This window comes from Cupressus sempervirens, chromosome 7 (genome assembly GCF_028749045.1).
Source record: "Cupressus sempervirens isolate cs-2001-9-10 chromosome 7, ASM2874904v1, whole genome shotgun sequence".
In the NCBI taxonomy this organism is placed as follows: domain Eukaryota; kingdom Viridiplantae; phylum Streptophyta; class Pinopsida; order Cupressales; family Cupressaceae; genus Cupressus; species Cupressus sempervirens.
Window position 1 is genome coordinate 505660658 of NC_143124.1, and position 14641 is coordinate 505675298.

The following is a 14641-nucleotide window of genomic DNA, read 5'->3' on the forward strand; positions in this document are numbered from 1 at the left end:
AGCATAAATTTAATGCAAACTCAAAGGTGTCTCATTACAAAGAGACATTGTTTCTAGAACAAACATTAGGTAGATTCTGTAATGCTCAACAAATGCACTTATTCTTTTTAGGGTTTGTGTGACGTGTTATGATACGTTTTGTTTAGCCCAACCAATCTCGATTCTAGTGGGTCGAAGCTTAGGTTAATTGTTATTATTATTTGTTATAATTAATTATTCTTATGTTTTAAGCTCGAGTAGATTTGAACCCAAGACCTCCCACATGAGAGGCTCACAAGTTACCATTGTGTTGTAGGCTCTTGACTTATATCAATTTGAACTTTATTTTAATATATATTATTAATGTTTTTAAAAATGAATGCTTGTTCAAACTTTAGTATAGCCTAAAAAAAAAGAGAGTAAAAAGTTTCAATAATGAACATAATGAGAACAATCATCATGCTACTCATCAAAGACCTTCCAAAAAGTCAATATATTTTACCTCTATGAATATCATTTAAAACACAACAAATGATTCCTCACCCATATATTCATGATTTTTTAAAAATAATCACTGCTCATAAAACATAGATTAGTAAAAATCATTAAAAATTTATATAATTCAATCTCAATAGAAGATCATATAATTATACATTATTTTTGATGGAGGGTTTAGACTTGTGAGGCAACCCAACGGCACGAAGCTTGCGAGCTACCAACCAACAAAGGCCATCACAAAATAATTTTAGGAACCCAATACGGACCCACACATTCCTGAAACCTCTTCAACATAGAGCCAAGGACTGAGAGGCATCCATGCTGTCAAAATCACTTGAGACACGATCCCAACCTCATCCTTAAGATGTCAGACCTTGCGACCTCCTTGCGACCTTGCACTGAGCAAGACTTGATTCTTGATGAGCTCTTTGTGAACCATTCACCTTCACTAATAGACTTACTATACTTTTACTTTTGAATCCTTGCGTTTGTTGATTAACGTCTTTAGTTGTACAAACATACCAGAATGTGTAATGATTTTGACCAGCAATCGCATGAAGTCGCACAAAGATTAAGAAAGCTCTACGTACATAAAACAAAGCCGCGTGGAAAGTCAAGGCAGAAATTTCTTGGTAATAACTTTCCACCCGGGAAACGTACAAACAAATCAAATAAATCGCCTGAGCTATTCTAACAACAACAAAGAAGAAAGACCAAATCAAACGAATTATAACGATTATTGTTGTTAATGTTGGAAAGCCAATTATGAAATCCATAGCAGGACGTTATAGAAAACCTTTAAAACTATTGCACTGTAACATACCACTTCCATTTCCTTCCGTCTCAACGTAAAAGCAAAATTTGAGCCGGCTATTTTTCTTCTGATTGACAATGGCGGATGGCGGAGTCGTGGTCTTGGACGGATCTCATCTTATGAATGCCCTGCCAAATCTTCATCAACGATTAGAAGGTCGTCATCTCGACGGACAAATTTCTGGATCTGCATTTTTGGCATTGGCTGAATCGGTTGCATCTTCAATTTTGTTTGATCTCGCCTTGCCAGAAAATCTCAAAACCCTCGTCTTGCGTAGATTGCAACTGACGGATAATATCGAGTCTCTGCAATTTGACAGCCGCACTGTCTTGCCCAAGCTGCAGGAGTATCTGCTTGCTCTGGCCGACGAACTCAAAGGTGCGTGCAAATTGTACCATAGATCGGGGTTCGGTGTGGTGATTTCTGTTTACTGAAAGAAATTCCCAAATTATGTTGGAATGAATAGGTATTTGGCACTTTATGTTTGCCTTCATTTAAATAAAATTTTGGACTGAAAGCTAGAATCATTTGTTTTAAGTTGTAATTCTTCAAAATCCCATATAATCAGAATGTCTTTGCTAAATTTTTTGCAAGTGGCAACGAATTATCGGATTCGGGCGTATGTCTCACGGGCTGTTTAACTTGTTAATGCGCATAATTTCCCTCGATGGTGTATATGCCTTATACAGAGATGGTTTGTTAGCTCATATTATTTCTAATGCTGTTAGAATCTGGTGTTTGTACCCATTTGTAATTTTCATTTTTTTATTCACTTAGAACGTTGCTACCTTAAAATAGTTGTCTCCTAGCGACATGATTTATTTTGCCTATATATGTATCCTATTACCTATTTGTCCTATTCGCAGTTTCCATATTTCCCATTTCCATTTTTCTGGAATTAGTAATACATTACTTGGTTCTTGTGTAAAGCTAGCTGTTTGGTTTGGAATACATTCTGATGCCTGGACTACAGGTGATACGATCTTATTTTAGTTCTTATATTCTTATATTCTTATATATATATATATATATCCTCTAAAACACTAACTTACTACAGGTCTCTGGAGACAGTTTGTTAGGTTAGTTTGATCATTGATTGCATTTTTCATTATGTAGATGCCTTCTGAACTCATTATGTTTAATGGTTAGAGGCATCTCAAAACCTCTGACCATGCTGGAACGTGAGAAGGAGACACTTAGAGTTGTCCTCAAAAGTCAGGGATTGACACTTGAATAGGAAAATAGAGTGGTGATGGAACTGGGATGATGGACAATTGTGTACTAAAAACAGAGTACATCTTTATGACTGTTTAGTTTCATTCCATACTTTTCTTTTGATAAATTCCTGTCGTAATATGTTTTAATGCTTCATAAAGTCCCGAGTAAGCTTCCCAACTTTTAATGTGGATAATTTTCACTCATCAATGAATATTGGTTCTGCTTTCTTAGTGGGTTTCTCACCACTTAAGATAATCTGTATGTACCTCCTTTTTGGCAACTTTCTTAAAATACCACCATGTTTCAATTAGTGACATTTCTTTATGACCCAACCAGTTATCTATTATTACTGCTAAGAGTTCCATTCCCCTGTAAGACTTAAAAAGAAGAAGTGATATTGTTGCTGTTGAAGATACCCAAAGTTGTAGCCAGAGATTGATGTTGCCATTAATAAAGCATAGTGTCTAGTAGATAAGTGCAGTCCTTCACCAGTGATATTCCATTCTGTCCAGTAATGTTACAACATGAAATTGCATGCCAAAATTTCCTATCATATGGCCATTGGGAGCTGTGGAGGGTCTGCTTGATGTGGTTGATACCTCTCTATATCTCTGTCATTCTGCTTGCTTAAATGCTTGCACTATGAATGCTGTTTGATTTTTCTCCTGGATTATTTAGACACTGAATAACTGTAACATTATGAGTTGTCAAAGAAATTATATTGTAAAGTTTGATATTCAATGATAAATGCTGGATGCATCCTTGTAAATAAAAAGTAAAAATAATGGAAGCTATTTCCTTATGAAAGACACAACTTTATTTGGAAAAAATAACCACCAATGCGTATACATTGTTCAATTATTGCGTGCATTGCTGATGCTTCTGCCAAAACTACTTATTTTGAACTCTTCCATCAATACTATAATGCTTACCAAAAACCCTTAGATGATTCCTCCAGATTTATTATGTAATGATAGGATAACCCATCAATTGGATTGAGAAAATGTTGATGACACTCTTAGCATGCAGAGGGAGGAGTACATGCACATCATGTTTGAAGGAATACATTGCCATCCAGCTGACTAAAAATTGTGAATTATAGGCCCATCTGGTGCAGGAGTACCTCAGAGCTAGGCACACACTTGGGTCATATGAGTGATCCGGAGGGATATAAAGCATGTGTAGGCCTATAAGGCCATTTCATAATGTATTTGGGCTAATAATGCCATTTGGGACTCATTTAGAGTCATTTTGAATCAAAGTTGCTAATATAGGCAAATATGGCCTAATAAGGGCTACTATGAGGGTTTCAAGGGTAGAAGTAGGAATTTAGTTTATGGTTTGAGTTTATAAGGTCAATGAAAGACCGTTTGGTGTAATAGAACAATATACACATGATAAGGGCCAAAATAGAAGTAAGTTGTCAAGGTTGGCAACTGGAGTTGTCAAGTTGACAATACTAAACTAATAGGCAAGATTGACCAAATGTGGTTTTAGGGCAGTTAGAGAGGTTGGTTATTGGTAACATGGGATGATACAAGTCTATAAATGTTGTAAAAGCCTGACCATGGAGAGAGGAGAGGAGTCAGTGTATGAAGTGTTTACATCAATAACATAAAGGTTTCCTGCAATTTCTATGTCTTTTTAACAGTTTTTACAGTCTTGCAGCGTTATTTCAGGTCTAGATGCTTTCTTTTTGAAGAACACTTATATGACGTGTTAGAGTGTTGAATCAGCAGTATCTTGGCTTTCGTGGCACCTAGATTCATTAAGGGAGATATTTGGGTCTGAATAAAAACTGCTGAAATTTTCTTCAAGGGTAACCTGAGAGGGAAAAAACGGGATAGCTTGCATGAAGTGATCATGGAACCCCCAAACCTTGGAGGAAGAGAGAAGAGGAAGAGAGAAGAGGGGCTGTATTTTATTCCTCCACAAGTGCAAGTTGGCATGCAACAGTTTGCACTCGCTTTGAGTCAAAGGAAAGTGACTGTGTAACTGTCTCTGTGTTACCAGAACAGGGACAAGGTATTGGATTAAGGGCTTTATTCATTCAAAGAGTTGGAGAGCGCTATGAGAGTTAAGAAAAGAAGATTGGGGAGTCTAATTGATCTTTGAGTGGTTGAGAGTAGTTGTGTACCCAAGGAATGATCTGTTCGATGACAGTTTAGTGGAATGGGTGATTGTCCTGTAATGACAATAAAAGATGTAAACAATGTTATTGATTGGGATTTGAGATTGAGTGTGTTAGTAGGCATTGAGGACAGAGTGGGCAAAGTCCAATGTGTTGTAAGGGCTAGAGTCCCAAGGGATTAAGGGATTTGGTTCAGGGTTAAGTCTTATTTGTAGTGGCTCATGGAATAGGACAGTGGCAATGCTATGTTAGTAGAGTTTGGGTATGAAAAGAGTCTTTAAAAGAGTAGGATATGATTGAGGGATCAGTGGGAATGCAATATGATCCTAGGTTGTGTTGAAGAGGATGGGATGTGGTCATAGGGTACAAGGGAAGTGCTATGCAATCAGCGGTCATGAAGACAATGAATGGAGTCATTAAGTGTTGTGAGGGCAATCGGCAAGTGTTGAGGATACAACCAGTGAATGAGATGTAATCAGAAAATGAGTGTGATAAGAGATTGAGTGTGATTAGTATGTGGAGTACAGTGGAAGGGAGAGATAGCCAATGATTAGGCGTTGACCATTAATAGTTCTTGAGAGTGTGTGATCAGTTGAGAGAATCCTTGTATTGATCCAAGAATTGGGATAGTGTCTTTGATGAAGACTAATGATGTGAGAAGTTGTATCGCACTAAGACTCCAAAGGATTTGTCCTAAATGAATAGGACTTTTGATTGGGCCCATTATCTTATGCATTATAGTGGTACCAAAGCAAGGGTTTAGATCCTTGCAAGGTGAAGATGGGTCCGACAAGGTCAGAGAGGGAAATGCTAGACTTACTTGAGTAATGGGAAGAAGAAAAGAGAGGAAGAAGAGAGAAGGAAAAAAGAAGAGAAAAGAGATGAGAAAATGAGGCAAGAGGAATTGAGAAGCATAAGACAAGCGCTTGAGGAAAACATGAGGAAGTTGGATGAACTTATGGAGCAGGATAGGAGGAACACTGAGAGATGGGAAGAACAATGTAGACTCTCTAGAGAAAGGTTATTGAAGATAACCAGAAGTTGGCATTTGAATATCATGAAGAGGATAGTATGGCTTGTGCAAAGGCTAGTGACAACAAGGAATTTGATGATTGGGGAAAGGAAGGGTAGCACTATGCAAAGTACACTGGTGATAATAAATAAGGAGGCTCATGATGCAGCCATGAAGGTTGATGATAGTTTGGTATGTTAAGAGGAATGGCATGAGGAAGAGTTTCAATTGGTGAAAACTGATTTGGTCTCAAGGGAAGAGGCTAAGATTGAGGATGAGATGGTAATGGTGGTGTTGAGCAATGAAAGGGCTCAAGAGTTGGTGTATTCTCCAAGCATGGAGGCAGGGTATGACAAGACAGAGGGGTTTCTTTGGCAAGTGTATCTGATGGAGTTGCAAATGTGCACAGCAACAGGGATGTAAGACATGATGATGAGGTTGATGGGAAGCCATGAACATTGGCAAGGATTCATGTTGCCAAGGCAAGACAAACGAAAAGTCAAGATGAAGGGGATATGGTAGATCTGGGTGATGGAAGGTCAAGCCAAGACAAGATGGCACAAGGAGGATAGGTTCAAGCCAAAAGTTCAAATGATGCTTTTGTTTTTTGTAATGATTTGTGTTGCAGGTATTTCCAAGGGACTTGGAAACATTTCAAAGGTGGGGGAGTATGGTGTAGGAGCACCTGAGAGGCAAAGGAACACACTTGGGTCATATGGGTGATCCAAAGGGATATAAAGCATTTGTAGTCCTATAAGGCCATTTCATAAATTATTTGGGCTAATAATGCCATTTGGGACTCATTTAGAGTCATTTGAATCAATGTAATCAAAGTAACCAATATTGGCAAATGAAGCCTAATAAGGGCTAATATGAGGGTTTGAAGGGTAGACGTAGGAATTTAGGTTATGCTTTAAAGTTTATAAGGCCAATGAAAGACCATTTGGTGTAATAGAACAATATACAAATGATAAGGGCCAAAATATAAGTATGTTGTCACGTTGACAATGGTAAACTAATAGGCAAGACCGACCAAATGTGTTTGTAGTGCAGTTAGGGAGGTTGGTTCTCGGTTCAATGGGATGATACAAGTCTATGAATGTTGTAAAAGCCCGACCATGGAGAGAGGAGTCGGTGTATGAAGTGTTAATATCAATAACATAAAGGTTTCCGGCAATTTTTGTCTTGTTAACCCTTTTTACAGTCATTTGCAGTGTTATTTCATGGTCTAGATGCTTTCCCCTTTTGAAGAACCACTTATATGATGTGTTAGAGTGTTGAATCAGCAGTATGTTGGCTTTTGAAGTACCTAGTCTCATTAAGAGATATATTTGGGTTTGAATAAAAACTACCGAAACTCTTTCCTAGGGTAACCCGAGAGGGAAGAAATGGGATATCTTGCATGTAAGTGATCATGGAACCCCCAAACCTTGGAGGAAAGTAGAAGAGGCGCTGTATTTTATTCCTCCACAAGTGCAGGCTGGCATGCAACAGTTTGCACGTGCTTTGAATCAAATGAAAGTGACTGTGTAACTGTCTCTGTGTTACCGGAACAGTAACAAGATAATTGGATTAAGGGCTTTGTTCTTACAAAGAGTTGGAGAGTTTTATGATAGTTAGGAAAAGAAGATTGCAGAGTCTAATTGATGTTTGAGTGGTTGACACTGGTTGTGTACCCAAGGAATGACCTGTTTAATGGCAGTTTAGTGGAATGGGTGACTGTCATGTAATGACAGTAAAAGATGTAAACAATGTTATTGTTTGGGATTTGAGATTGAGTGTGTTAGCAGGCGTTGAGGATAGAGTGGGCAAAGTCCAATGTTTTGTAAGGGCTAGAGTCCCAAGGGATTAAGGGATTTGGTTCAGGGCTAAGTCCTATTTGTAATGGTTGATGGAATAGGACAATCACAATGTTAAGTTAGTAGATTTTGGGTATGAGAAGAGCCTTTAAAGAATGGGATATGTTTGAGGGATCAGTGGGTATGCAATATGATCCTAGGTTGTGTTGAAGAGGATGGGATGCTGTCATAGGGTACAAGGGAAGTGACATGGAATCAGGGGTCATGAAGACAATGAATGGAGTCATTAAGTGTTGTGAGTGCAATCAGCATGTGTTGAGGATACAATTAGTGAATGAGATGTGATCAGCAAATGAGTGTGATCAGAGATTGAGTGTGGTCAGTGTTGGAGTACAGTGGAAGGGAGAGGTAATCAATGATTAGGCTTTGACCTTTAATAGGTCTTGAGAGTGTTTGATCAGTTGAGAGGATCCTTGTATTGATCCAAGTTGGGTGAATTGGGATAGTGTCTTTGATGAAGACTAATGATGTGAGAAGTTGTATCTCACCAAGACTGAAGAATTTGTCCAAAATGAATAGGACTTGTGTGAGACCCCACTGTGCTCTGCAGCACCATCAAAGCTGACCAAAGCTTGTGGGTGCAAGCAAGCACTAAGGAGTTTAAATTTTAGTAATTTCTGTAGAGAAGGGGTTGCAGGATGGAGGTGGGGGCTGGTGTGTTGGTGTCACTAGAAAGATGTAACCATTGACATCATGTCTTTCTGTTTTCACTATGCCCAATAAAAATGGGATTATTTCTCTAGATACATCAATTTGGTCATTACTATAAAACATGTTATCCCAAAATATAGAATTAATTTGTTTTGAAATGCTTTGTTAGTTGAGTCGTCAATAACAAACATGTTTTCTCTTTGTATCTGTGTTTATGCATGCAGAAAATAATCTTAGACCCTATAAATGTTAGTTGATGTTTCTTTAAGGTAGTCACCATGCACACTACATATTATAAGGATCTTAGATAAGCTCCTTCTGGATTTTTTAATAACAAGAGACAATTTCAATTGTTGTTGCAACATTTTTTTTTAAACGGTTTGGTCCTAAGTTTCTCTTTTGGGTGAGGATACAAGTGTTTGTTGTTTATTCTTGGGATCTTTAATCATAGTCTGGACTCTGAACCAATCTATAATATGGTTGATTTTGTTTGTTTTCGTATCTCTTTTCTAACTGTTGTTTTCTATTTTCTGTATGATCAATCAGCTTTGCTCAACTTAGTGGATAAAGGAGGAAATTGAAACCTATAGAGGCAAAGTTGATAAAAAATGTAGTTATGCACTTAAATAAAGGATAATATTTAAGACACAAAATAAATAATTATTAATTTAATTTTTCATAGATGATTTCAATTATAAATTCCAAATAATTAATAGGAAAAGAGTTAAAAAACTATACCCATGATAAAAATGTGACGGCACAAGCTTGTAGATACATGTATTCTTGGCCATGGAGGTACAGCCACATATGAGTATGGTACTTATGGTTGTCCCAAATGTTTGTAAGAGCCAAAGACTATGACTTGTTAAGTTTGTCAACTTCCCAAACATGCTTCCAAGTGCATTTTTGCTAATGGATTGGGAAAATATTCTAATAAATACAGTTCTATAACCATCACTAACTTCATGATTCCTACATTTTGTCATAAAGCAAATATCTCTGAGTTAGATTATTATAAAGTTAAGGGAAATGTAAGGACTAGTGGTAGAGGTAGTTCTATTTCACTTCTCATTCATAACTGTTTTCAGTTGCTTGTAAAATCTTTATAAAGTATCTTTCTCTTTGGTTATACTTAATTACCATCATTTTTTCACTAATAGCGTTGATGCTATTATAAACTTCACCAAACTATGCCTGATTCGTATCAGCATATGCAATCGTAGTAAAACTAAGCAAGTACTACTAATAAGTGCAATAGGGGTTATTTAAGGCCAACACTTTCACATTTTGGGTTCTTTTGCATTCAGATCTCCTGAGTAGCCAAAATGTTGCCGATTACCATGCTGCACAATGCTTCCGTCACCTTCACAAGCTGTCTGAAGAGGATTTTGTGCAAGGAAAATATAATCCCAATGATTTGATATGAAATTACCTAGTTACTGGTTCGAGTTTGGTTCTAAGTTTGGGTTTGAAGGTCCGGTTTGCTGGTACGGAAATTTTTTGAAAAGGGGTTTGGGTTTGCTCTTACAAAAACATGTAAAATATATATATATGAAGCCTAGAAACATGAGTTAAAATTAGAATGTCAAATAGTAACATAAAAACATATGATTTAAACAACAAAACACCATAAGCTCTAAGATTTGTAATTATAACATCACAATTTGTAATCACACCATCGTGATTTGTGTTTTTTGAATGTTACATGGGCCAGCAAGTGAACTGGACCAGAACCAGGTACCAGTTCGTACCCAGGTTGGTCTGGCAAGGTAAACCAGCAAACCAGCTAACTAAGTGAAATTATAAAATGATAAAATAAATTTGAAAATTCTGTTTAACAAGAATAAAAATGTGAAATTGTCAAAATGGTTAAACTCCTACAAAGTCACCTTTTTGTTTTATTTTAGAAGACTTGCAAAATAATGCAGGTAATGTAAATTAAAATTACTGAAACAATCTTAAAAAATGTTCGCTTCAAGAGGACATGATAAATTTATCCTGCTCAATTCCATAGCTAGCAACGTAATTAGCTGCCAAGTTGGACTCACGGTAAACATGCAAGATTGAAAAATCTTTTGATGTATCTAGAATTAGGAAATTGCTCTGATCCTTTCCTTTAGCCTCTAATTATCACATTCTTCAATTTAATTCCATTTATACAGATCATGGAGTCTCCTTTTATATCAATTGCTCTAATGTTCTTTTGATTGCATAGTTTTAAACCTTTGTATGAAGCTTCAAGCTCTGCTTCATTATTGTTTTAGCTTTTTCTCATGGCTCATATGATGGATCCTACCCCATTTCAGATGATGCAACTTGCACTTGAGGCCTTGTCAAAACTTGTTCATAATTTTCCACTTGGAGGGGCCATCTATTTTAGCTTTCTCTGTTCTTTCTTATAGAACACTCTTTAGAAGAACTCAAAAAATGATCATTGGGGCTCTTGGACAAGCTACAAGTTTTCATAACTCATTTTTACCAATTGTTAAAATGCTTGCAATCAAAGTTTCTTACCTTGACATTTACAAATCAATATATACAAAATTTGATCTTTTGAAGCCTGTCATATAGTCGCTTGTTTTGCTTCTTAATTGCCACATCAACATAAAGGGTTTACCAACCACATTCCTGCTGAAGTTACTCTGCTATGAAGATACGACTAGCTTTGAAGATGTCAAAATATCTTTCTGGAGAGTTGCTACCAACCTAGCCTCTTTACAAACCAATTCCAACAATTGTGGACATAGGGACAAGAAAGGAACAAGTGACTGCATGATTCTTTTGTGTTCATACTTAGGGGACACCTCAAAGTTTGCAAGATATAAATGGTTTGTAACCTATCATTAATTAGGATCTGCTTGTGTAACATAGTGCACACAAAAGCCTCTCTATGTGCAACACATCAACACCCCAAGAATGATCCAATGACCAATAGAGGTTGGCATGTTTTGAATCCACTACTTACGTTTGACTGAATGGTAGCCAAATTTAGCACCACTTCATATAATTTTGTGTGAGGGCTGAGAAATAATAAGATGATTTTGGTTGTAGTAGAGATGACTGTGTTACTAAAATCCTTCCACACCCATTTTAAACCACTATCCCTTGAATTCTCAATGACATAATTTGCAACCTTTTAACCCCAAACATTCAATATTTTATCTTTGCACGCAATTCTGTAATCTTCGAGAAATGCACAAATCCATTCCAGAACTAGTCCAAAATTTAGCAAATTCCATCATTAATGAATGGTCCATGAAAGATGATTTGTGATGATATCATGATATCTTTGCAAGACATCATAAACTGCATTTGCCCCTTGGAGGATCAACGATACTATAGATTTCCTTGGATTTTCATTATCTAGTTATTTCTTTTGTTTAACTTTGCCTCATTGAGAATTTAGACTTGTAAACATATGCTAGGTTTGCATTGAGCTTATTGTTAAGTTATACCATGGATGTTAGTGCCACCATTTGATTTACTTATGATTAAATCCCAGTTAAGAAATGCCACCCTTTGAATATCATTGGATCCTTCTCATAATTTATTTTTATTATCTCGTCCAAGTCATGAGTGGGTTTCTTCGTGAGTTGGAGGCAAGATAATAAGTAAACATGAATTGTTGATAAAACTGCTTTTATCATGAGGATCCTTCCTACGATTGATAACTAGCCGCCTTTCCACACATTTGATTTTGTTTTGTACATGTCTACACTGTCATTCTACAACCTCGTCTTAATGAAACCTTTGAGTAGTGGAATGCCCAATTATTTACTCGAGATGTGGTGGATATTGAACCCAAGAAAATCAGTTATCCTCCTTTGAGTCACCATTTTAGTATGCAAAAAGAATATTTTCTACCCATTGCTTGTAACAAGTTAGTTCAAAGAAGAAATAAAACTTTTCAAGATGGTTTGATCTTGAGAGCTTCCTCCATTGAAACCTTTGCACAAGGGGTAACAGCATCTGCAAATTGTTGGTGAGTAATGGGATCCAAATTTGTCGCTACCTGAATGCATTGCCATTTACCCATGGAAGCCTTCATTTTAATAGTGCTTCTGGTTAGTTGAAATAGTGTCTTTATCTACCTAGTTAGGATATCACCTTTACTAGCATAGACCTATTACATAAGCTGAAGTTTTCATAGGCATTTTAGTCTTTTGTTTCGCCTAATCGAGTTGAGACATGCAAGACATCGATTGCATATACATTTCCCACGTGCATTGATACTTGTCAAGTGTACTCAGAAGTGTCTTATTCTTGGAGGGATAGACAATAGTTGTTTCGTACCTTCTTAGTCCACTTTCTTGCCTATATGCAAGATAAGTTTGTACATTTCACTCAACTCGTTAACTTTATTCATTTGGCTTTGTCTGCAAATGGTTTGTGGCTTAGTATTTGCTCTCAGATTCTGGCAATTCCCACCACTTATGTCATAACCATGAAGACAAAAGGGAAGAGTGGGTTCCCTTGCTTAATCCTCTAGTTGCTTCAAAGAAATTGCAAGGGTTCCCATTGACTAAAAATGAGAACTTGGACTAGAAATGCAAATGCAAATTAAATCATGGCACCAATGCCCTTTCTGTTGTGCAATCTCTGGCAGTTTCTCTCCTTCAAATCTCCCAATTAATGCACAATCAAGAAGGGAGGCAACTGTCAAGTCATCATTAATACTAACAGATATGCTTGGAAAGATTGCCTCGTTTTTAGCATCTTGAGGAAATTGTTGGCCTTTTCCTATACTGAAACCATTGTGATTGCCTTTCGGCTGTGGACTGTTTTTATATATTGGGATAAAACTATAAGAGATTAAATTATAAGGTGCACAGTACCAAATTATAGTTCACAATTGTATATTGACTGGGAACATGCGTTTCTAGGTATGCTAGTGGTGATAATTATTATAATTAATTAGGAGGAGGAAATGTAATATGACCCTGGAACAGTACTGTGCTGTTAATACACAAGGACAATTCACTATTATTTTACAATAGACTTCAATAACAAGCCGAAAAGTATTTTAGTTTTTTTTTGTATTTTTGAAGACCAGAAAATAATAGGAGACCAAAGATTGAAAACCAAATATTAGACCTAGTTCTCATCACATACATGAGAAAGAAAGAATGGAATTATATTAATGGACCAAAGAAGGAGCAAGAAAAAGTCTGAAGATACACTCACAGGATTACTCACAGGATTAACTTAGAATAACCCCAAAATAGTCAATTGTAAACCGACGATAGGAGAAGACCCTGCAAGGCAGTAGAAACAAGTGAAGACCACGTGGGATGGAAAGTGAAATCCTTAGGTGTCACTGTCACTTTTTAGAGACATCTTAGAGTAGCCAATAATATTGTCATAGATCACTGTAGCATTTCCAATTCTGGATTTGTGAATGCTTATCTGCGAAAGTGTGGGGCTAATGGGTTGGACATTCTATGAGGCTGTCTAATCTTTATAGAGTTGCATAGATGATGGAAAACTGCCCATATAATTATCAGTGTACTCTAGGATAACAACTCTTGCATGCACTGTACAGGAAAGTGGAGGGGAAAGATTACCTTTTCACTTTCCTGATAATCAAAAAGCTTTCAGAGCATCTTTTTCCGAAGACTCTTGCATGCACTGTGCAGAAGTAAGTAGAGGGGAAAGGTTCCCTTTTCATTGTTTGATTATTAGAAAGCTTCTGGAGCATCTTTTCCAGTAAAGGCTTTACAATATCTATAACCCAAATATTACTGATTGCATGCATGGTACCATTCAAAAGTACTGATTGCAAATATTCACTAATGCACTTAGCAATTGCTGTAAAATTATCCTTATTCCAGTCCACAGGAAGTGCAGATAAACAAAACTAGATTGACTCTTTAAAGGAAAATATGGAATTAATGTAAAAATCAAGCTTTGCTTAACCAAAGGACAAATGATTGAACTTGCAAGTCTTCCTTTAAACACCTTATATGATAGCTTACGTACTCCCGGGTATGTTCTGAAATACCTGTATCTCAACTATAGACATTGGATGAATAAGTAGAAAATATTCAGAGAGTAATAGTCTACTAATAGAGAATTGCCTGGATATGCCAAGCAAAGATATGCTGATAATGTCAACTAACTGGTTTTACTATCATGATGCTTTCTTTGTTTTGGTCTGTCCAGGATGAGAAAAAATGATGAAGTATCCTCAAAAATAAACCATGGTACCAGTGGGTTTCATTTTGTTTTGGTCTATTAATACCAAGAGGACTTCTATAGTACAAGCAAGGGGCGAAGTATCATGTTGTAACCTTGTAAATAAAAAAGCTTTTTACTTCCTGCCCAAAGTCTGATGGCCATTTATTAATGTTTAACAATGAACATAATATAAAGTCTAGGATACCAATTTGTCTAGGGATAGCCTGGATGTGGAGGTGGACGGGCATGCAAAGGTGAGTGGGTACCCTGTGGATGCTGCCCGGATGCCACCCACTAGCATT

At 36.8% G+C, this 14641-nt stretch overlaps 1 protein-coding gene across 1 annotated transcript in view; it reads left to right on the top strand.

Moving 5' to 3' along the window:
- Positions 1-1178: 1178 nt before the first annotated feature.
- LOC149547743 (calcium-binding EF hand family protein) overlaps positions 1179-14641 on the top strand; it is a 74005-nt gene continuing 60542 nt past the window's right edge. The window contains exon 1 of the mRNA XM_089791810.1: positions 1179-1669. Coding sequence (XP_089647936.1) covers positions 1369-1669 — 301 coding nt within the window. The 5' untranslated portion in view covers positions 1179-1368. The remainder of the gene's footprint in view (positions 1670-14641) is intronic.